Source organism: Pelodiscus sinensis, chromosome 2 (genome assembly GCF_052426305.1).
Source record: "Pelodiscus sinensis isolate ZL-2025 chromosome 2, ASM5242630v1, whole genome shotgun sequence".
NCBI lineage: Eukaryota > Metazoa > Chordata > Testudines > Trionychidae > Pelodiscus > Pelodiscus sinensis.
The window spans coordinates 259588428-259612408 of record NC_143053.1 but is presented as its reverse complement, the minus strand read 5'-3'; the positions used below and the strand labels follow the sequence as shown (position 1 = coordinate 259612408).

At 48.6% G+C, this 23981-nt stretch overlaps 2 protein-coding genes across 7 annotated transcripts in view; one reads left to right on the top strand and one right to left on the bottom strand.

Moving 5' to 3' along the window:
• DHX30 (DExH-box helicase 30) overlaps positions 1-5420 on the bottom strand; it is a 49194-nt gene extending 43774 nt beyond the window's left edge. Inside the window, exon 1 of one of the 3 annotated variants that reach the window (XM_075923043.2) lies at positions 5273-5420. Coding sequence is in view for 1 of the 3 variants with exons in the window: in XM_075923040.2 (XP_075779155.1) it covers positions 5096-5149 (54 nt within the window). In the remaining 2 variants the exon portion in view is untranslated. The other 2 variants (XM_075923042.2, XM_075923040.2) reach the window with 2 other exon arrangements.
• An 8284-nt stretch (positions 5421-13704) lies between these two features.
• Positions 13705-23981, top strand: part of LOC102460602 (KAT8 regulatory NSL complex subunit 1-like) — an 80209-nt gene continuing 69932 nt past the window's right edge. Inside the window, exon 1 of one of the 4 annotated variants that reach the window (XR_016348990.1) lies at positions 13705-14238. Coding sequence is in view for 3 of the 4 variants with exons in the window: in XM_075923044.2 (XP_075779159.2) it covers positions 13859-14238 (380 nt within the window). In the remaining variant the exon portion in view is untranslated. The remainder of the gene's footprint in view (positions 14239-23981) is intronic. The other 3 variants (XM_075923044.2, XM_006127797.3, XM_075923045.2) reach the window with 3 other exon arrangements.

Here is a 23981-nt window from a genome sequence, read left to right as displayed (position 1 = left end):
TTCCAGCCCTATGATTCTATGAATGCCTACTGATACCAGTATCTCCATTATTTCATCACAAGTGTGGATGCTGAGTCTAATCCACTTAGACAATATGTGAGTGGGAATGGACTGACCTCTAGTATTATCCCAATATGTGAATAACCAGCTCTTGAAAGCCTTTAGAGAGCAACTGCTAATGATGCCACAAAAGCATATGGCTTATATAAAGATAACTTGGAAAAGGCATATCCATGGCATTTTCTTCCTTTCATTCCTTTAAATATGACAAAGATTGAGACATCACTTCCTTCCACATAGACTAAATCCTCAGTGAAAGATCTTACATGAGGTCTCATGTAAGTAATACAAGAAATTGGGCCTACACAGTCCAATAGGATGAATGTGCCTTTGGTGTATAAAACAGGTGAGATGAATTCTTGGAGGACTATGAATTCAGAGAGAACCAAGGCGGCCTCATTTTAACTAGTATGGACAGAAGAATCCTGACATCAGGAGATCCAAGAGTGGATCTAAGACCCATCAATAATGGCAACAAGGTTGACTTCTTGGCTCTGGAGACCAAATTCACAAAAACAGAGAAGAAACATGGAAAGGAGAAAAAGGAGATGCTTCACTATTCAGCACCAAGGAAAGAGATGTTACTCAGAGCTAGCAAACACAGACATCCATTGTCTCAACAACTTGATTACCTGCATCCTGCTTCAAAGACCTTTTAAGACTTCACTTCAAAGAGAATCCTCTGAACTGTCATTCATGCTTAAATTCGACACTTTACACGCAAATTTGAATAAAGACGCTAATTATCTTACCCATTACAAAGAAAGCTTCCCCAATTATCACCTCTAATATTATTAGCTCACAGACATTTATCTCCCTCCCTTTCCCCCTCCCTCCTCCATCCCCCTTCTGTTCTGAAATTTGATTTGTACTTTCCATATGTGTTCACTTTTTTTTAAATTGTATCCTTTAGTATATATGGTTGTGACAATTTTCTTCCACCATTTGATCTGAGGAAGTGGGTCTGGCTCACGAAAGCTCATCACCTAATAAACCATCTTGTTAGTCTATAAAGTGCTACACAGTCCTGTTTTTTGTTTCAGACATCCAGAGAGATTCAGCAACAGATAAGCTTAATTCATCACCACCACCAATGTCAAGTAATGATTCATTATTTGTATGATAGTAGCACATAAAGATCCTCGCACCACATTATGGCATGCACTGGCCAAACCCATAGTAAAAGACTATTCGGGACAGGGACTATCTAAACAGGTGCATCAGATGAAGGGTGGAAGGGGAACAGCAGCACAGATGAAGAAGTTAAGTGATTTTTCAAGGTTACGTAGCTGATCAGAGCCAGAGCTCATACGCTAGTATTCCCTACACTGAGCTAAGTTTCCTCTCAATAATGTAGAATGCTTTGGGGCAGTCAAGCCTTGATCTAGCCACCTACCAGCTGGGTATCCAGCAGTAGCAAAGAAGCAACAGCCTGGATAGATGAACTCAGTATTAAGGCACCTGGCACCAAGATTCATCAGCTAGATCCAGCACCAGAACAGGAGAGTCCAATGCCAGGATCCCTAACACAGAGGTTGTTGAACCAGAAACCGTCAATGATACCAAAGCACCCGATCCCAAGACTGCCACCAGCCCTTGTTGAAGACACTGACACCAAGGAAGACTCACAATTATGGTGGCCTCCTGGGTTCTTGTCATCTTTGCCACTGAAGGAGAAGAATGACAATGAGAGAGCAAGCGCTTAAAGACTCAACAAGTCTGCTGTTAAGGCTTGATGCTGATTTAGAGGTGGAAACTTGTATCTCTTTGACGTGCCACTGGGTTTAGGGAGAATGGAACCACAAAGCTATGGGACTTCTAACTGGCATTTCAATGGGACACTGAGAATCAACAGCATATGATGACCAAGCCAAGTTTCTGGGTCCTGAAGCATGTCCAGGCCCAACTCAGCAGAAGAGAGTAATAGGCTCACACTGAAGCAGAACAGGCATCAAATGTGTTAGCTGATGACAGACATAATACAGTTACAGCTGGGGCCCAGATGGAAGCCAGCAAACTTTACTTCAGTAGTTTTTAGATGGGCATTCTGTTTTGGGCTGCTCACATGCTGTTGAGGGCCTACCAAAGCAGTAGGTTTTTTGGCCATCTCCAGTAACGATTCCTACCTATAAATAAATCTCGTTATATTTATATACAGGAAAGGCGGATTTCCCAAAACAGGCCACACAAGGAAGCAGCCTACACCACAGAGCTCTTGCTTAATGCCTACAGTGGTCAGGAAAAAAACTAAGCAGCCGTCATACCCCTTCATACATCATTGGGCATGGAAGAGGACACACGGACACAAGTAGGGAGCTTATACAGCCTCTGCAGACACTGCTGCTATTCAGAAATCCCCAAGACTTGCTCTACACCTAAAAGAGGGGTCTATGCCGGCAATGCTCAAAGAACCGCTTTTAATTTCTGCCACGGAAGCAGATAGAGCACGGGGTCTTTACAGATTTCACTTTGCATCACTGTCTCCCTGAGATTTCTGCTGCTAAGTTTAGTGAGGCTGTGAAGGTTGTCTGATACTGGAAGGTGGCTTGGCATTGGCAGTAGGAGTTCCCAATGTTCCCTGGAACCTGCTACACACCCAGCCAAGTTTCACTGCAGAATCCCCACCCGCATAGATATGATTCTGTTCTGTGGAGATCTGTAAGCCTACTGGATGGCCCACTACATTCCACAGCCTAATGACATAAAAAAACCAAACAATGGGTTCTGAAGAACAATGTGCAACTTCTCTATCAGCTTCATGTAGCATGGAGACTCTAACAGACTATTTCTTCCCTTTTTTCCTCCCCTTCTCTCCCCCACATCCCCTATTTAATTTCTAAACTGGACCTTTAATAACTCCATTCATCTGAAGTGGGTTGTGCCCACGAAAGCTCATGATACCCTCTACATTTGCTGTTTTTTAAGTATTTCCAGTTACAGACTAACTCAGCTACCCCCCTGAAACTGCAGAATCAATGTCTGTGGACCCAAAGGGAAGCCCAGAGAAACAGCAATAGGCAGATGGGCTGCAAGTGGAGTCAGGGAACTAGGCTCTACAGCAAGGCTGAGTACCAGGGCAGCTGTAGGAAAAGAGTCAGCTGGGAGCTTTTTTCAGTTTTGCTTCCAATTCCAGATACCCATCCTGGAACCTTCTCACATCATCCATTCTCTCTACAGGTGCTAGCAGGAAGGAAGGAAGGGACGCCTGGCTTGACAAACTTCCCCTGTGCTATCAAACCAGGGCTCTCCTCTGGAGAGTCTCAGAAGTGAACAGCTGCCTCTGGTGCTCAGCTGCAAAATCAGCATTTCTGAAAAGTTCCCAGTCGTAGGCAGGATCCACTTGCCCCCACCACGTATGGCAGTTCAGATACTCCACACGTCTCACCTTGTCTCCCTCATCCCAATGCTCAGATGCCCCCACACTTCATATTGACTCCCCTTCCTCCATCTCCCCACTCCCACCTCCCTATGCCCACACTTCACACCAGCTTCCTTTGCTGCCACACCCTTAAGCTCAGACACCCCACAGGCTGCCCTTGTTCCCATCTCTCTCTCCCTCTGACACTCTCATTCCCCTTGTTCCCATATCCCCCCACACACACTGGCTCCCCTTGTTCCCATATCCCCACACACACACCGGCTCCCCTTGTTCCCCTATACTCCCCACACGGGCTCCCTTTGTCCCCACAGCCCTGAATAGCAGCTCCCCTTGTTCCCATATCCCCCCACATCAGCTCCCCCCACATACATCGGCTCCTCTTGGTCCCACCCCCCACACACATCAGCTCCCCTTGGTCCCACATACCCCCAAATACACACACACCGGCTCCCCTTGTCGTCAACCCCCCCCCCACACACACACCACATCTCCCCTTGGTCCCACCTCCCCACACACCAGCTCCTGTTGTTCCTCCCCCCACACACATCAGCTCCTCTTATCCCCCCCAAACTCACACCAGCTCCCCTTGTCCTGCCCCACACACATACCCCAACTCTCCTTGTTCCCACCTCCCCACACACCAGCTCCCTTTCTCCCCCCACACATCAGCTTCCTCGTCCATCCCCCACACACCCCGACTCCCCTTGTCGCTCCCCCCACACACACCCTGACAATCCTTGTTGTCCCCCCGCACACACACACTGGCTCTCTCGTCCCGTCCCCCCCACACACCCCGACTCTCCTTGTCACCCCCCCCCACACCGGCTCCCTCTTGTCCTCCCCCCCACACACACCCTGACAATCCTTGTCCCCCCCCCACACACCCCGACTCTCCTTGTCATCGCCCCCCCACACACACCGGCTCCCTCTTGTCCCCCCCACGCCCCGACTCTCCTTGTCGCCCCCCCACACCCCGACTCTCCTTGTCATCGCCCCCCCCACACACACACACCGGCTCCCTCTTGTCCCCCCCCCACACCCCGACTCTCCTTGTCGCCCCCCCCACACACCGGCTCCCTCTTGCCCCCCCCACACACACACCCCCGGCTCCCTCTTGTCCCCCCCACACACCCCGACTCTCCTTGTCGCCCCCCCCCACACACCGGCTCCCTCTTGCCCCCCCCACACACACACCGGCTCCCTCTTGCCCCCCCACACACACACACCGGCTCCCTCTTGCCCCCCCCACACACACCCCGGCTCCCTCTTGCCCCCCCCACACACACCCCGGCTCCCTCTTGCCCCCCCCCACACACACCCGGCTCCCTCTTGTCCCCCCACACACCCCGACTCTCCTTGTGTCCCCCCCACACACCCGGCTCCCTCTTGCCCCCCCCCACACACACCCCGGCTCCCTCTTGCCCCCCCCCCACACACACCCGGCTCCCTCTTGTCCCCCCCCACACACACCCCGGCTCCCTCTTGCCCCCCCCCCACACACCCGGCTCCCTCTTGCCCCCCCCCCCACACACCCGGCTCCCTCTTGCCCCCCCCCACACACACCCGGCTCCCTCTGCCCCCCCCACACACACCCGGCTCCCTCTTGCCCCCCCCACACACACACCCGGCTCCCTCTTGTCCCCCCCATCCACGCACCTCGCCCCCGCCCGCGGGCTCAGCGCCTCCCCGCCGCACTCGGGGCCGCCCCATCCCCGCCGCACGCTGAGGCGCCGCCGAGCCTGCCCCTCCGCGCAACGCACGGACTCCCAGCGGCCCCACGCACCGGCCCCCCCGGCGCGCACACGCAGCTGCCGCGAGCCGCCCACGACGCACACAGCGGCTCGGAGCCTCCCCCGGATGGAGAGATGCAGGTCCCAGGTCCCCGACAGCGACCGCCTCACAACTCCCGGGCGCCGGGCTGCGAGCGCCGAAACTACAACTCCCAAGAGCCTCCGCGCCCCGCTTCCGGCGTGCGCAGCGGAAATGAAACCTGCCACCCCGAAGCCAGGGAGGGGATCTGTCCCCATGGCAACAGTGCGCGCCAATGGGAGGCAAGCAGAGCGGCGCGTGCGGCCGGTGGCCGTGGTGGGGTCACCTGTCTTCAGGGGATCGCGGAGCGCAGGTGCGAGGTTCTGCCCCTGCCGCCGGGCGCGTTGAACCCCGTATCTTGCCTCGGCCCTGCGGCCCCGCCCGCCTCGCCTCAGGTGCCTCATCGCCCCCCGGACCCGCGCCGCTAGCCTGGCCTCGGGGCGCGCCACCGTCCTGAGGTATCCCCGCCCCCGGCCCGGCCTCGCCTCGGGGTGTCCCGGCCCCGCCCCCGGTCTGACCTCGGGGTGCCCCGGCCCCGCCCCCGGCCTCGCCTCGGGGTGCCCCGCCCCCGGCCCGGCCTCGGGGTGTCCCGGCCCCGCCCCCGGCCCGGCCTCGGGGTGTCCCGGCCCCGCCCCCGGCCCGGCCTCGGGGTGTCCCGGCCCCGCCCCCGGTCTGACCTCGGGGGGCCCTCCCGCCGCGGGCCTCCCTGTGGACTCCTGGTTGGCCTTGACTCAGCCGCCCCCCCCTTCACCCTCCCACCCGTAGTGCCGTTGCGATAGCCCCCCCCAGCCGCCGGGACTGAATGGGGCGGGAGGAACAGGGTCCCACGTACCCCCCCCCCCCCCGCCAGCCGCTTGCCCGACCCATCCTGCGGCGTAAGGGGTTGAATGTGTCTCCTGCCCTTGGGAAGTTCCCGCGGGAATCTCCCCTCTCCTTCCCTGGAGGGCCCCCAGCCCCGGGCCGTTCTAGGAATCTAGATTTTTTTTCCTCTCTTCAGTGTAGTGCCAGGGAAATACACCGGCCTGACAGAGCTGGACACGGGGCCCGGGGCCGTGAGAGGCTCTTCCTCATGTTTGCCCTCAAAAGAGGGTTAGGATGGATTGGAATGGCTGCTGGGTGAAGGAGTCCAGTGCAGGCCTAAACGCCGGGTAGGGGACTTGCTGAAAGTCGCTTAGATCCCAAAGCGCTCGCTCTGTCAGGCCTGACACACGGCAGTAGGCACTGAAGTTAATTCAGAATGAAATAGTGAAGGTAAGTCACTGAGGCTTTTTTTTTTTTTTTTTAACTAGAGCAGAGATAAGTTTTAGCTAGAAGACAAGACTTGGATTTTGTAGAAGGAAGTGAAATGCAGAAAGCTTCATCTGAGTGTGTGGTTCCCATTTAAACTATGGAGATCAATAGTTCTGTTTTTTCCACTAATGAAATGGCTGGCCACTTGAAACACTATTTTGTGCCATACATGGGTGTGACATCTTAGAAAATAACATCAATATAGCAGGAGGCAATGATATTACTGGGAAGTGTGAGTAGTGAGAAGCAAGGCTGAAATCAGTCATGGAGCAGCTATCTTCTTCTATGTGATTTGGTCTTTTAATATGAAGTCCATATCTATCATGGGCTATGATAATTAAAAATGGTATGGTGCCTTCACAAAATATTATAAAACTGAGTATCTATCCCCATGCCAGCTTCATCAAAGTTACATTGTGTAATACTATATTCAGTTTACAGGAAACAACAATGTAACATACAGTAAAACTCCGATGGTCCGGCATCTGACAGTCCGGCACTCCTGATGGTCCAGCACCATTAGGAACCCGGAAGTGCTCCGAGCAGCTGGACCATTGGAGCTGCTGTGCCCCCAGCTTCCCCGATTCAGCCGCTTCTAAAACTGACCAGCGGCTGAATCAGGGAAGCCGGAGGCAGAGCAGCTAGGGCACTGCCGGGTAGGCCCCCTAGTGCTGCCCCTCGGCGCTGCGGGGACCAGCCTGGCAGCACCCCAGTTGCTCTACCCCAGGTGTCCCCGATTCAGCCGCTGCTGAAACTGACCAGTTGCTGACTACAGGAAGCCCGAGGCAGAACTGCTCTGCCTCGGGCTTCCTGGAATCAGCCACTGATCAGTTCCAGCAGCAGCTGACTTGGGGACACCTGGGATAGAGCAGCTGGGGTGCTGCCAGGTTGGTCCCTGCAGCGCCGAGGTGCGGCGCTGTGGGGACCAACCCGACAGTGCCCCAGCTGCTCTGTCCCAGGCATCCAGATTCAGCCGCTGTTGAAACTGACCAGCAGTGGCTGAATCGGAGATGCCTGGGGCAGAGTAGCTGGAGTGCTGCCGGGTTGGTCTGGTAGCGCCGACCCTTGGCACGGTGGGACCAACCCGGCAGCACCCCAGCTGCTCTTGGGGACGCCTGGGGCGGAGCAGCTGGGGTGCTGCTGGGTTGGTCCCGCAGCGCCGCTCCTCGGCGCTACTGGACCAACCCGGCAGCACCCCAGCTGCTCTGTCCCAGGCGTCCAGATTCAGACGCTGTTGAAACTGATAAGCAGCTGATTCCAGGAAGCCCGGGGCAGAGCAGCTCTGCCTCGGGCTTCCTGGAGTCAGCCACTGGTCAGTTTCAGCAGCGTCTGACTTGGGGACACCTGGGGTAGAGCAGCTGGGGTGCTGCCGGGTTGGTCCCGCCGTGCCAAGGGTCGGCACTACAGGATCAACCCGGCAGCACCCCAGCTGCTCTGCCCCAGGCGTCTCCGATTCAGCCGCTGCTGGTCAGTTTCAGCAGCGGCTGAATTAGGGTCGCCTGGGGCAGAGCCGGACTATCGGAAGGGGGGGCTATGAGGGGTCTACAGTGGCTTCTCCCCCCCCCCCAGGCCTCTCATAGCCCCCCCTTTCGATAGTCCGGCATATCTGATAATCCGGCACCCCCTGGGTCCCAAAGGTGCCGAATTATCAGAAGTTTACTGTATATTCATTCTCAGTACTTTCATATATATATATATATATATATTTATTACTTCTGTAATTTCCACTCCAAATCATCTGATTAAGTGGGTTTTACCCACAAAAGTTATGCCCTAATAGTGCCACAGGACTCCCTATTGTTTTTGCAGATATATTAAGATTTAAAGTAAGTATTACCTCTGGCAATTAGACAGTAGGTTAAATAATGAATCTCGGTAAGTAACAAACTGCAAAACTGATCTTAGATGTTCTCTTGCTAATGTTTAACACTGGATGCATTCTTATTAAGCGCCTATGTAATAAATGCTCTGCACTTCTCTGAAGCTAGGCCCATTATGACTACTATCCTTTGACAGATTGAAATGTCACCTTGCATTGGAAATTGCATATCTTATTGCCATTGTGCCTCATAGTGATTTCAGGGGGATGACTCCTGTGAGCAGAGACAATTAATTATGTATGTCTGCAGGGCCCTAAGGCCAGATAGAAATGAAGGTACCTAAATCCCTTTTTCTGTTTTAGATACCTAAAGCCCAATTTTAGCACCACTGCAATCTGTAAAATTCTGCTTGGCTGTCACTTAACTCTGTAGGTATTTAAACTCACTCAGGGCCTAAATGTTTGTTATGAAAGTTCCTTAAGCAATTAAGTTTCTGCCTGTGGGCATGCCTACTGCTGTCCCACCCTAGGCATCTTGATGTCTATTTCACATCAGCTCTGGTGAGATCCTCAAACTAGGGGAAGATTGATGTTTTCCCTCATTTGTTTTGCCTATGGGGCCAGTTCAAGTGGGCATACTCCCATAGGCTTGACAAAGCCCTGGCTGGGTTGATTTAATTGGGATTGGTCCTGCCTTGGGCAGAGGGCTGGACTTGATGGCCTTCTAACTCTTCCAGCTCTATGATTCTATGATAGGCTGCCTAACTCCACACACAATAGCTGTCATGGGAAAAGGAAAGCTGTTCCCCTAGTTTGAGCTGCGTTGTTAAGGTGCTCACCTGGGAAGTGGCTGATCCTGCTTAAATTCCATTCCCGGCCTACAAGAAGGGATCGGAACAGTAGTTCTGCATCTTGAGTTAGCTTTTACTATTAGACTATGGGATATTCTGATGCGGGTCTCCAGTGATTAAAGTGGAATAACTGTATAAAATATTAGTTGGGTAAGAATTACACAATCTGGTGGTTTGGATACTCGTGAGAAACTTCTGTTCAAATCCCTTCTCATCAAGCAGAGGGGTGAATTGAACTGGGGTCTTTTACATCCTGGATGAGTATCCTAATCACTAGGTTAAAGATTATAAAGAGAGACCTCCTTCTCTCCATGTGTATATATATATTTTTTAAAGTAATTTTGTTTCTTCATTACATTTGTAAAAAAATCTTCTCCACATAACTGAAACTGCGTCAGAGAGCAAATGCTTCCTTTCTTATTTTCTTCTTTTTTCCTTCCAGGTTATATGATAAATTTAGAAAAACTTATTCCAGTTCCAAACTTTTTGAGATGGATATGGCTTAAAATGCAGACCTTTTCGTCTTTCAATCAGAGAAAGAGATTGGGTGGAACAAAATATGATGGGACAGGCAAGGGAGTCACATAAAGGTAAGAAATGTCTGACTACTGGTATCTCCCATAATTTTAATTCATCTTCCTTCACAATCCTGGCAAAAATCAAGCAATTTTGACTTCAGCATGAATGGGGATGGCAGAAGTACAATGAATGGAGTCGGAAGAGAGGTTTTCTGTTTTTGTTGAGGGTTTTTTTTTGTTTTGTTTTTTGGTATTGGACTTTCATTTGTGCCTGTATCTGATTAGCAGGGAGCTTCAGATATAGCATATTTTATTTCTATTCCAGCTCTTGAATAATTATAAGAAAAATGATTGAATCCAGAGGTTTGATTAGGTCTTCGGACTGGATGGGTGGCAAAAAAAATTTGAATTAGGGAACATTTCTCTCTGAGACCTTAACAGATGGGCTATATGGGAAGGTACACCAGTAATGAAGAGTAAACACCTGTCCTGTGGCTTTAATTTCTGACTGCTCAGGAGTTGGAGGGTAGGTTAGAATGTTTGAAGTAAATTTAAGAAAAAATACTGATTTGGAGTGATTTAGGATTGGGATTTTCACTGGCTTTATAATAGCAAATTGGGTATAGGAAATTGTCAGAAAGGTGCCATTATTTCAAACAGTAGGCATGCTCGCTGACCAGTGCTGCTCTGTTTTCTTAAAACACACTGGCTACAGAGTACAATATTTTACTAAGCTTCCCTTAAAGTATTGAAAGCCTGCAAGATATTTTATTTCCAAGCGTTATTAATTTCTAAGGAGTAATTCAGAAATACCAAAGTGTGACTTTGAAGTCTAAATACAGCTCATTGCCTCTTTTTCCTTGTAACTGTAAAATGAGGACCAAGCTGATTTTTTTTTTAATTGGTGCTAATAATCATCAAAACTTCTATTGCCAACATTTCAGTATTGTTCTAACATAACTAGTGCAAATAAATTACATTAAAAATTTTCATTTGTAAGTTTTTGGTGGCTATAGACAGTGAAATATGTTCTGGATTTGTGGGTGGGTAGAAAGAGTGATAGAACATTTCTCATCTTTCACTTTCCTTGCCCCTTCTTGTGGTTTCTTCTTTCACTTCCGATCATCATTAGGCTTCAGATTTTTAAACGGTTTACACAAATGTGAGCAACTGACGCTATTGGGACCAGTCCCTGCAAACATCAGAGCAGCATCAGAGTCTTCACATGTAGAACAGTTCATAGAATTGGGTTTCAAAACTATTATGTTAGGCTGTGTCTCAGCCTGTGGTCCTGTATCTGGCCATCCAGGTGATTTTCTTTACAATTTTACACTGCGTACTTACATGTAACAAATAATTTCAATAGAAACTCTTACAACCACTGAAGAAGTGTTGGATAGAGTGGCAAATGAGGTCCAACAGAATGGCACAATTTCTCCACCATAATTCAGATTGCTCCAAGGTTTCCATCAGGGGTGGGCAAAAGCCACGCAATGGGCCGGATCACGCCTGAAGTACTGTTCCAGCCCCCCCAAGCACGTTGCTTGGGAGCCGGAGTTGCACAAGCCCTTTCATCTGCTTCTATTTAAAGGGCTTGCACTTTCCCCATTGTTGGCAGGCAACAGCCCCAGGGAAGGTGCAAGCCCTTTTAATAGAAGCAGTTGAAAGGGGTTGCCTGTTCCCAGCTCCCAGGCAAGATGCTAGCAGTGAGGCCAGGAGCAGCAAGCTCTTTAAATAACAGGAATTGAAAGGGCTTGCTGCAACCGTCTTTGGCTAATGTGATGACTGGGAACCACAGGGGAGGAGTGAGTCCTTTCATCTCCTGCTATTTAAAGGCCCCACCCCTCCTGTCTGAGGCCTTGTCCCTTCTGGGGCAGCCTGGGACCACTTCAAAAAGGTTTGAAGTGGCCTCTGCTCAAAAATTATTGCCTACCCCTGGTTTACATTCTAATAGGGTTAATGAAGTTCTCTTAAAAACACTATTTTGAAGAGTTATTTGAAAAAGCTTATTGTAGTTTGAGATACTCGAATTAATAATAGCTAAGTAACAGTTGTTATAAAGTAGTGAAATGTACATGACACTGACAAGGGGGAAGAAAGGTAAGCTTTTTAAAAAAATGAGATTTCAGTAAAACAAGGAATCTAGTAAAAAAGGCCATGAAGTCAAAAGTAAAGAAAACAAAAACCTTAGATTTGGCATGGATGCTTGCTATATAAGGAAATAATACACTAGTCTGAGAATACATGCATGCCTTTGGGGTGACACAGCAAAATAGCAGCAAGTAAACCATTATGGGTAAATTACAAAATTCAAGAGCTTCAGGGGGTAGCTGAGTTAGTCTGCACAGGATAAACTTAAAAAACAACGAATAGTCTAGTAGTACCTTAAGGACTAACAAAACATGTAGATGGTATCATGAGCTTTCATGGGATACCATCTACATGTTTTGTTAGTCTTTAAAGTGCTACCAGATTATTTGTTGTTTTTAAAATTCAAGAGATTATTCAAACAAGGAACAATTCTTTCTGAATTTGGAAATTTGCTAATAAACTAATAAAAGTAAGCATAAACTAGCAGGCAGTGTTCAACACAGAAATTAGGAGGTCTAAGGTGAAATTTGAAGAGCAAATAACTAATTGTACAAAACCACATTTTTAAATATCACCAGGAAGCCTGAAAAAAATTGAGTTAGCTGATCACCAAAAATTTTAAAAACTACATAATTAAGATAAAGGGATATTGCACAGAAGTCATTTATTTAGCTTCTCAGCATCATTCTTCATGGCAGAGATGGAGTAGATAGCTATTCCCTTTTGGTGATATAGTTGAGGAATTACCAAAGATTGCTGTCAGAAGAAGTGATGCTGGAACATTCCTTTAGTGCTGTGGTCCCCAACACGGTGCCCGCGGGCGCCATGGCGCCCGCGGGGGCATTTGAATGCGCCTGCCAGGTGCTCGGGGCTGGCCTGGCTCTGGGCACATGGCACATGGGCGCTTGCAGGGGGGGGGGGGCGCGCTGGGCGCTCGGCGAGGGAGGGCGCCGGCCCCGGGCACGCGGCACTTACGGGGGGGCGCCGGCCCCGGGCGCGCGGCGCTTACGGGGAGGCGGGGGCGCCGGCCCCAGGCACGCGGCGCTTGAGGGTGGAGGCCCCGCCCCTGGGCGCGCATGTGTCCCTGGCGCCCGGCGGGCGAACGGCCACGCCCCCTGGTGCCTGACAACCTGAAAAGGTTGGGGACCACTGCTTTAGTGACAGGGTTTTTTCTGCATATGACCCTTTGTCATCTCCACCTTAAAGCAACGATGATTATTCCTTTTTGCTGCTCTGCTTGCATTCCGGGCATGGAACAAAGGCGAATCCCCAGAGCCCTAGCGGACTTCCTTCAGAAGCGAGCTGTGTGCCTACGAAAGCTCATGATCCCATCTACGTGTTTTGTTAGTCTTTAAAGTGCTACCAGACCATTTGTGGGTTTTTTTTAAGTTTATTCCTTGCAGAGGTGAGGCGCTAGGTTGTTTGTAGCCCCTCCGCTGGTGAAACGGGCAAGTTTCGGTGTTACCACTGGAGGGCAGTCAGACCCCTCTTTCCTCGACCTGCCTTATGTCTCCTTGTCCCTAGTGGGTGATTGGTGTATCGAAAGATCCATTTCTTCATTGTCTGGTATGACGAGGTGTTCACTCTGATTGGACAGAATTACCCCAATGACCGAAAGCTTATCCGAGAGAGGGCGGGTATAGCAGCCTGCAGCCAATCAGAACAGAGGGGAGGGATTGCGTGCGACCCGAGTGGCTGACTGCGACAGCCCGTTGCACGCGCAAATACAGAGAGAAGGAGCAGACGGGCGGCTGGGAGGGAGAGGATCTCCCAGTGCGCTTGCGTAGAGTGCTGGCAAGGTGGGCGTGAGTGGAGACGATGGGGTTAGTGTGCGCATGTGCGGGGGAGAAGCGCGCGGGGCGGAGGGCGCTGTCAGTGCGCAGGCGCGTGGCGGGGAGCCGGAGTGGGCGCGCGCAGAGGCGGCGCTGCATTGTCCGGGCTCGGCCGCGGGGAGGTGGCTGTGCAGGGACGGAGCCCGCCGGAGCCCGCTCGCATGGAGAGCGCGGGCCCGCCCTGAGGCGCCGCTCCCGCCCGGGCCCGCATGGCGGCGGCCATGGCCCCGGCGCTGCCCCCGGGCAGGGAGGCGGTGGCGCGGGGCCGCCAGGCAGCGCTGTGCGGCCGGGCGCAGGGCCTGTGCCGGAGGCTGCGGGCGCTGCAGGCCCGGCAGGTGGAGCGGCACGTTCGGCAGCAGCTGGCGGGGCTGGTGCGCTGCATGGGGCGGGCGGCTCCCGCCTGCCTCCCGCCGGTCCTGGGGCCTGACCTGCGGCAGCTGGCGGCCAGCGCCACCGCCAGGCTCCGGGCCGCCCAGGGGGCTTGCGACTCGGACGCCACCGACAGCAGCAGCTGTGGCGGCTCGAGCTGCGGTTCCGAGGGGGAGAGCGAGAGCCCGGAGGAGGAGCGACCCGCGCCGGCCTCTGCAGCGTGAGTAACGGAGCTACCGCCCTTCTCGCGCCCGGGGCCGAGGGCGGTGGCAGGGCGCTCCCCTCTCCCGCAGCTGCGGCGCGAGTGCGCCTGAGGGCTTTGAAGTGCGGCGGGTGACTTGCCGCCTCCAAACCCGTCCTGGCGGGAAGGAGATGCAGCGACGTGAAGCCGCCGCCGCTTTCGCTGCTCAAAGCAAAGCCTCCCTCTGCATCGCCTCCTCCGAGACGGGAATCTGCGTAGCCAGCTTGGCCGCTTCCGCCCCGCCCGCTTTCAGACCAACCCATATCCTTGAGGTTACCGCCGCCTCCTTTAAACTGTCCCGAAGATGTGAGCATTGATACGACTCATGCCTGAAGCCGTGGCCACGTTTTCTGAGTAACTAGATGTTAACTAAATTACACGTGCTAATTTTCTTAATCTAATCCTAATTTTCAGGTAAAATAAAACATTGGAGGAAAAGCCCAAGTGTGAATTTCACTAAGAACAGGAGAAGGGATGATTTTGTAATAAATGCAGAGAGCTGGAAGGATATCTTGGTTCAGTGTTGCCATAGATTTCCTTTCTGACCTTTTCGTCTGTCATTGTTTGCCTCAATTTACCTAATTTTAAATGTGAATGCTTCCCTGTTTCATAAGCTTCAGAGGAAGTGGGCTGTGCCCGCAGATGATCCCATCTATATGTTTTGTTTTATAAAGTGCTACCAAACCATTTGTTGTTTGTTTTCCCTGTTTAATTAGATTCTTAAGTACTGTCCTGATAAGCATCATTCTTGAGATGAGACAGTAGGCTAACCAGCATCTTAGGGCCATCATATAGGGCTTTTCAATAAATGTTTAGACCAAAACAATCTTTTAAGATTGTAAATGTATGTATTATAAGTAACCTGAGAACTAGAATTTCTGGTTTGTAGTGTTTATATTAGAATGCATAGATGATTTTACATACCAATGGACTTATTTTCCATAGAGGTAATAGAATGTGTATCTGATTACAGACATTCAGGAAGAGGCAGTCCCTACCTCAAGAACTGAAATAATTGTAAAAGATCAAAAACAGACTATGGTATGGGGAGAAGCAAACAACAGGAAAGGAGAACTTTCAGTTTTAAAATAATTGTCTATTTCTGAAATTGACTGTTCCTGTTGACCATGGAGATCTAGAAAGACCACTGCTATCCTTGTCAAGAAACAGTGTTCAGCATAGTGAAATTGAATTTTTTGGGTGTATATTACAAATTAAAACCATCATGTTTTCATTCTGTTACTTTGATAATTCATTGGCTTTAATAGAGGCCATATGCATGCTTTCAAAGTGTTTCATATTTATTACAAACTACTGTTTTGCTTTCTAGCAAGGAAGTCGTCAGCAGACTGTACAGTTGCTTTGTTTGGGATGTAGAGCCTTTTGTTTGCATCTTATGTCTAAAAGTAATGGTTGTAGCATATATTTAAAGCACTCAGTGCAGTTTCAATGTTCTGAAATCTATCCTGTTACACAGTGATTCTGAAAGTCATGGTGAATAATCATCTAAACATGAATTTACAAGTTCAGTGTGTTGGTCAAAAGGGCTAATGCAGTCCTTGAGTGGATAAGCAGGAATTTCAAGTAGGAATAGAGGACTTATCTGTCTACTGTATTTGGCACTCGTGCAACAATTCAGAAGGAATGTTGATAAATTGGAGAGCATTCAAAGAAGAGCCATGAAACTGATTAAATTATTAGAAAACCTCCCTTTCAGTGACAGACTGAAGGATCTCGGTCTCTTTATCTTAACAGAAAGGTTACGGGGTGACTTGATTACATTCTATAAGTATCTCCATAGGGAACAAATAAGGATCTCTTTAATGTATCAGAGAAAGCTGTTAATCCAGTTCCAAAGTTAGAAGTTGAAGCGAAATTTAGACTGGAAATAAGACATTTTTTAATAGTGAGAGTAATTAACCATTGTTCCATTTTAGCAAGGTTTGTGGTGGATTTTCTTGCTGGTTATTCTAAAATCAATATTAGATATTTATCTGAAAGATGTTCTAGGAAGATCCTAGGAATTATTTTTGGAGCATTCTGTGGTACAGGATATCAGGCTATTATTACAGTGGTTCCCTTCTCACTTTGGACTCTATGAATCTATGATGGTATTGGTCATTTATTGATCAGAGCATTAACTTGGAGCCAGGTAATCTTGATTCTGTTCTGCCACTGACAGTTTAAAAAAAACCTAAACCAGTGGTCCCATAGCACCTTACGGACACACAATATGTAAGTAACTAGCCAATTAGCCCGTCATAAGGGGATTTTCAGATCATCTCTCCTGAGCGCGTGCTTGCGCACGCGCTCGCTCTCTCTCTCTTCCTACTGCCTCCCCCGCACTCTCTCAGCTCTCCTCCGCCTCCTGCCTCTCTCTCCGTCTTCCTTTCTCTTCTCCCCCTCCTGCCTCTCACTCTCCCTTTCTCTTCTCCTCCTCATCCTGCCTCTCTCTCCCCGCCCCCCTTCCCCCCCACCGTGGCGCTTGGCTGAGTGCTTCCTGCTCAGCCGGGCTGCTGTGTGGGAGGGGGGCGGGGCGGTGATGTACATGGCTGGGGCCGGGGCTGTGTACATCACCGCCCTCCCTTCCCCTCCCAACCCAGGGGAGCCCAAACAGCCCCTTGAGCAGCTGGCTCCTCCAGCGGCCCAGCTGAGGGGCGCAGCGCTCGGCTGAATGCCGCCGCAGCAGGAGGAGAAGGGGGGCGGTGACATACATGGCCCCGTCCTCCGCTGTGTACCTCACCGCCCCGCCCCCTTCCCCTCCCTCCGTGGCGGCTCGGCTGAGTGTTGTGCTGATTGGGGGCTGTGGGACTGGAGGGGAAGATGGGGGGGGGGGGGGGGCGCGGAGGAATCAGCATATGGGGAATCAGCGCTGTGTGTGTGTGTGTGTGTGTGTGTGTGTGTGTGTGTGTAAAGCCACCTGCTTCCCCTCGTGGAAGCTGCCTGTTTGCCGGGCAGGCAGTGTGCAAAGTAGGTCCCCCCACACACACTCTGCTTCCTTGTCTGTATGTGCTGCCCTCCTTTTCCAGTCCAGCTCTTATTCTCTCTCTACTTAAGTCATTGTGTTCTCCTCATCTTTGTCTGGATGTCAAGAGGAGGACCGTTAAGAAAGTTTTGTGCCTGGCACAATGACTCCAAGCAGTCAACTGGTTGAGCAGAAATTACCTTACAGCAGTGTACTCAATCGCAATTAACTCATGATTAACTAAAAAATTAATTGCACTATTAAACAAAATATCCACTAAATTTATTAAATAATTTGTTTTTCTCTATTTTCAAAAATGATTTCTATTACAAAACAGAGTACAAAGTGTATAGTGCTCACTTAATTTTTATTACAAATATTTGTACTGCAAGATGATTTTAAAAAAATTCTTTCAGTTCACCTCATACAAGTACTGTAGTGCGGTGGTTCTCTGCTTTTTGGCCAGTGAAGCACCTGGCTCTGACACTTTTGCTTATAGTTAATCGTTTGATCGTCTATACTATTACATCCCTAACTGAGATCCTGATAAACGCTCAACAGGGAATTCTCAGGCACCCCTGATATCTACATCTCCTCCTCCACCCTTCTTTCCACTCTCCCCGCAGTACCAGTGCAGAAGTAGTCTTTGGAAGGGAATTAATCCATGTGTTTGACTTCGATTGTATCAGAGCCTCTATGGAATTGTCATCTTAATAACTGGTCCTGAGTCTGGAATTCACTCCTTAAAGAGATCAGGATGCCCATGAAACTCAGTTTCTCAAGGAAAGAACATGTAAATTCTACTTTTTGATTAGGTTTTTCACAATATCACTACAGTTGTTGTTTTTTAAAGGCTAGTCTCTGCAGCCTGCAAAGAGAGGGCTATATATTTGCTTACACTTCATAAGTTTGAGAGTTGCTCATGCTATGGTGATTCTAATACAGTTCCCAAATGGAATTACATCTAGATATATCTAAAGCTTTCTTTCTGGATATTCAGAATTTATTATAGAGCTAGAAGCTAGACGTGCAAAAACAGAACAGCACTTATTGATGCATCTTTAGAGACCTTTCACAACAACTTCAGATAAGGTTGTAAGAGTTTAACCGGTTAACTGATAAGAATTAGCTTATTGGTTAAACTCCTGGAAGCCTCAAGGAGCCCAAAGCTTGGGCAGCCCACAAAGCATTTAACAGCGTAACTCAGTTTCAACTGGTTACGTGGTTACTGTTTTGGGTTTTTTTTTTTTTTTAAAGTTTACATCCCTAACTTTAAACTGATAGCCAAAACAGATGTCATGTAAACTTAGTCAAAGCCTACTTTGTTTAATCTCTTTCAGCAGCATTAGAGATGAGGACAAACATTGTTAGAGAGCTACACTTGAGTTGAGAACTTGATTATAATTTGAGAATCCAGCACAACACCACAGGTGAGGCTGACTAGGAATGCAACAAACGAGATTTTGTTTAATGTCTGTGAAAAAGTTTTGTCGTCTTTTGTACAAATGTTTAATTATTATTGGCTTCCAGTCACCACAGAACTTTACTGATGCACATATTAAGTTGCACATGTTACCAAGTAGTCTTACTTCACTTCTAAAAGATCTGATATCAGGGTGCCAGTAGAAAGGTTTCATGTTACTGATGTGACTGTTTCTACAAAACAAGTATCTCAATTATAACTAAAGTTAATTGATTTTTCAAATTCTATCTCCAACTTGAAAAAGCCATAACTACAAGCTGCTAGTGCAGATTAGTGCCATGCTGCTGTTTTTTATCGGGGGAGGGGGGAGGAGGGAGTGAATTATTATGAAAAATAGAGAAGTCTTTTCATATAAATATAAAATGTTAAATATTTAACTTAGATTCAGTAGCAATTAAGGATCAAAGTATGTAAACATTTGTCTGTTTTCAGTCACTTGGCCAAGGAAATACCTCTTGATTAGAAAAGGGGAGTATAATTAGCATAATATCAAATCCTCTGCTAATGCCAGTACTGTAATGGTGTCCTTCAGAGTTCTGGAACAGGAGAAGTAGAAAGTCCTTCTGAACATCCTGTAGGCTGCCTTTGTTTAAAGACTAACAAGATGGTTTATTTTTTGATTTCCTCAGATTTTTGATCTGAGGAAGTGGGTCTGGCCCACGAAAGCTCATCATCTAATAAACCATCTTGTTAGTCTTTAAAGTGCTACATTGTCCTGCATTTTGCTTCAACTACCCCAGACTAACACGGCTACATTTCTATCACTCTTTGTTTAAAGAGTGGAGCAAGCTCTACCTTTGGGCTTATCATCTTGCAGCAAGGCATCTGCTTATAGACGAATGTAAACAAAGAAATCTGCTTACTCTTCCTGTTATAAATGTGGTTCCTCTTAAGTATTTTACTTAATATTGGAGCACTAAGATGACTCGTGGTGACTAATATTTTGTTTGACTTTATAGATTTCCATGCCTCTGAAATTCCTTAATAGGTGTTCAGGTATTCATAACAAGTGGGACCATACAGTGAGAAAATTTGTCCTTTCTGGATGAAGGGACCTCTTGTACTGATATTATATTGGGAACTCTAATTGCCTTCAACTGGTAATTCAATTTGGTGGCCAGACGTTTAAAGCATATAGTATTACGTGTCAATGTTAATCTAATGTAGATAACTGTTTTTTCCTAAAGATGGTGATTGGGTTGTATGCAAGACCATTCTCTGAACTTCCTCATGCTTATAAGTTGAGTTCCGTATCTGTCAGAGAAGTCATCAATTCTGTGTTGTTGTTTTTTTTCCATGACTTCTGTGGGGGCTAGTATGGCTGATCCCAGGGATGCCCAAGCAGGGGACAGCCACACTAAGGCAGTGGTCTGTGGCCAGAGGAGTTGTGGCCCCAGGCATCTCCCTTTCAGCAGTGGCTCCTGATATCCTCCCAGTTTATTTCCTTCCCTCCCTCCCGCCCGCCCCCTTATTTGAATCGTGGATATTTTTAGTAAAGTCGTGGACAGGTCACAGGCCATGAATTTTTATTTATTGCCCATGACCTACTCATGACTCACTAAAAATACCTGTGACCGCTTATACACATTGCAATGCTATTTTCCATGGAAAGCACCAGGAATTTGCAGAGGAGAGAAGCTATTTTTCCTCTCAGGTATTTGTGTATCACCTGTCAGTAGCATGCTAATATTCTCTCTTATAGTGGCCCCCAACCTTTCCAGTCCCCCTTTCAGGAATCTAATTTGTCTTGTGCACCGTCATGTGGCAGGCATGCCCACCTCCTTCCCCCTTTCGGGGGTGGGGTGGGCTGAGTGCTGGGCCTCTGAGAACCCTCTAGGGATGCTCAATCCTGCATGTGTACCTGTTTTGGCAAGGGGGAGTGCTGTGCCTCCCCTCCCAACTACATACCTGTACCTTGTCCCAGGTTGTAAGATCTGTGGCTTCAGTCATCAACCTCCTCCTGCAGGGCAGAGTGACTTAGCAGCCAGAGTGTGTAACAACGCCCTCCTCTTGAAGGGTAGAGGGGCCTAGCAGCCATGGTCAGTAACACACCTTGTCTGTGGGGCAGTCAGGGCTAGCAGCCAGAGTCAATAACAACACTCTCCTTTCGTAGGACTGTGTGGTACAATGGCCAGAATCATTAACCATGCCCTCTTCACGCATTGCAGTGTGGCCTAGTAGCCAGAGTCAATTGCATCAGTCCCTTTCCCACAGGGCTGCACGGCCTAGCAGCCAGTCATTAACAACGCCCCCTTCCCACAGGGCAGGGGCTCCTAGTGGCCACAGTCAGAGTCAATAACACCTCTTTTCCATGAGGAAGTTGTCCAGAGTCCATAACAATGCCCTTCTTCAGTAGAGCAGTGTGGCCCATTGGCCACTCAATAATAATGGCCTTCTCCAACATGGTGGTGCGGCCTAGTGGCCAGAGTTATTAGCAGTGGGTATTGTGTAGATGGGAGGAGTACTACCCTTTTTGAGCATTCTTTAACTAAACGATTAAATCCAGAACAGTGGTTAACCAGGAAGTATTGGTAGGGAACCAGGATGACCAATTGGAAGAAAGTGTTGAGATTTGACTTGAAAGGGAATCTTCCTGCTGCAGTTCCTCTCTGAGTTCAAACCAGGTGTTGGGGGGGAAAGGATGAATTGAACCAGGCAGGGATATACCCCTACTTAGAAATGGATTGGACCTTGAAGCTACAGATACGTAAGTGATAGGGAATGTTTAGTTAGACATGGTCAGGTTATTTTCTTTGTTTTGTAGTTTGATTAAATTTCTCTGCCTCCCCATGCACTGTAACTAAAAGCTGAATCCCAGGGGAGCAATTCTCTGTGCTTTAATCAAGTTTTCTCAGTTGCTCTACAACACCTTGCCATCAAGAATGCTTTACCAAGTAGATCTTTGTTTTGTTAATAAAATTACCTTTCAGGCTTTGATTTGATTCTTGTGTCCGTTTCCCCAACCCCGTAAGCTCTCTCACAACAGGAGAGCTTGGGATACCCCACGGGAAGAAGTTTCCAAGCGTATCTTCCTTGTTTTAAAAAGAAAGGGGTTTTGCATTTTGGTGGTGGCAACATGCCACCTAAGGTTGGGGAGTCTGACCTTGGGGAGTTTTTAAAACAGAAGCCTCTACAGGTAAGGTATTTTTAAGGTCTCTTGCAGGCCGCCACCTTCTGCACTTGAAGTGCCCGAAGGGGGAATAATCTCTACAGGTGTAGATCACCATATATGTTTGAGGTAGGGTGACCTGAGCCCGTGCTCTCCACTGGGTCTCTGACTCGGGCCCTGTCAGCACTGGGGTGGTCCCCCACTAGTTTGGCAGGGAGTCCCATGTAAACACACCAAATTCCCAGATTTAGAAGGGAGGTGAAAGGAATTGGGGAGCTCAGGGAACAGATGCTGGGCAGGTGGGAGGCTAATCGGCACACTGTCCCTAATCTTCCCCTTCTGTTTGTGGAGTTCTTTGCCTACCTCCCAAATGTAATCTAGGATTAGCCCTACTTCCTAGGCCTGTGGGGGGGGGGGGGCTGTTTTGTTTTTGTTTTGTGGCCATTTAATACTTACCCACAATAGACTCTTGAAGGCTGACTTTGTCAGGTGAGGTTCACTGTTTGAGGCTAGCAACATGAGTTATCTCCATCTCAAACTTCCAGTGTCTGGTATATTGGGATACATTCTATTCTAGATCTCTGGACTACCAATAATCTCCTTAAGGATACATCTTGCAGTCATTTTGGCTTTCCATCCTCTAATTGTGAGTCATCTAATATTCTCAGACCCTCGGAACCAAGATGACAGGCTGGCCTTATCCAGGTTTATCCCCATCAGAGACCCAGCCCTTACTTTGATGTCCAGTTTTGGAGACCATCTCTACTTGTTCCCTTTTCTCTGTTCATGAAAATAGTAGCAATAACATTCACTAGAAATATCAGGTGGTGGCAGGTCCACAATACCCTGTATTTCATTGAGACCATGAGACGTCAAAGTTCTCGCTGACCATAGTCTGACTTCCATCTCAGCAAAGAAATACCTTCCCTGGCTTCATTCCAGAAAAGGGGAAGCTAAATATCACACTTTCAAATACAATGTAGTCTGTTCTCTAACTTGACATGACACAGCCATTTAGGGTGTTCATTAGGTTAGTTTTAGCTTGTACAGCAGGGGTGAGGAACCTAGGGGCCAGGTGCGGCCCCCGGCTTGCCTGGATCTGGCCACTGAGGCTTGGGGCCTCCTCTCTAGCATTGGAGAGGCCAAATTGGCACTCAAGCCCAAGTTGGCGCTCCAGCCCCCACACTGCTTCCCCATGGGAGGGAGCACATATGAACTACTAGCCTAGGCTCTAGGAATGTGGGGCGTGTCTTTCTACTCAGTCAGGAGCAATGTCAGTGAGGGTTTGTTTAGCTTTTTTGCTTTTCTCACTTGTGTGCAGCCTCCAACTGATTTTTCTTTGGGTCAGCGGCCCCTGACCCAAAAAAGGTTCCCAACCCCAGTTATAGACTAACAGAAGTGTAGGAGCATAAGCTTTCGTAGGCAAAGACCCACTTTGTCAGATGCATGTAGTGGAAATTCCCAGAGGCAGGTATAAATATGCAGTCCAGAATCAGGCTAGAGATAACTAGGTGAAACTAATCAGGGAGGATGAGGCCCACTTCTAGTAGCTGATCTGGAGGTGTGAATACCAAGAGAGGAGAAGCTGCTTTTGTAATTAGCTAGCCATTCACAGTCTTTGTTTAATCCTGAGCTGATGGTGTCAAATTTGCAGATGAACTGTAGCTCAGCAGTTTCTCTTTGAAGTCTAGTCCTGAAGGTTTTTTTGCTGCAGGATGGCTACCTTTAGATCTGCAATTGTGTGTCCAGGGAGACTGAAGTGTTCCCCTACAGGTTTTCGTATATTGCCATTCCTAATATCTGATTTGTGTCCATTTATCCTTTTACGTAGGGACTGTCCAGCTTGGCCGATGTATATAGCAGAGGGGCATAGTTGGCACATGATAGCGTATATTATGCTGGTAGATGTGCAGGAGAATGAACCAGTAACGGTGTGGCTGATCTGGTTAGGTCCTGTGATGATGTTACTGGTGTATATATGTGGGCAGAGTTGGCACTGAGGTTGGTTGCATGAATTGGTTCCTGAGTTAGTTATTATGGTGTGGTGTATAGTTGCTGGTGAAAATATGCTTCAGGTTGCCTGTGGGCGAGGACTGGCCTGCCTCCCAAGGTCTGTGAGAGTGAGGGCTCATTGTCCAGGATGGGTTGTAGATCACTGATGATGT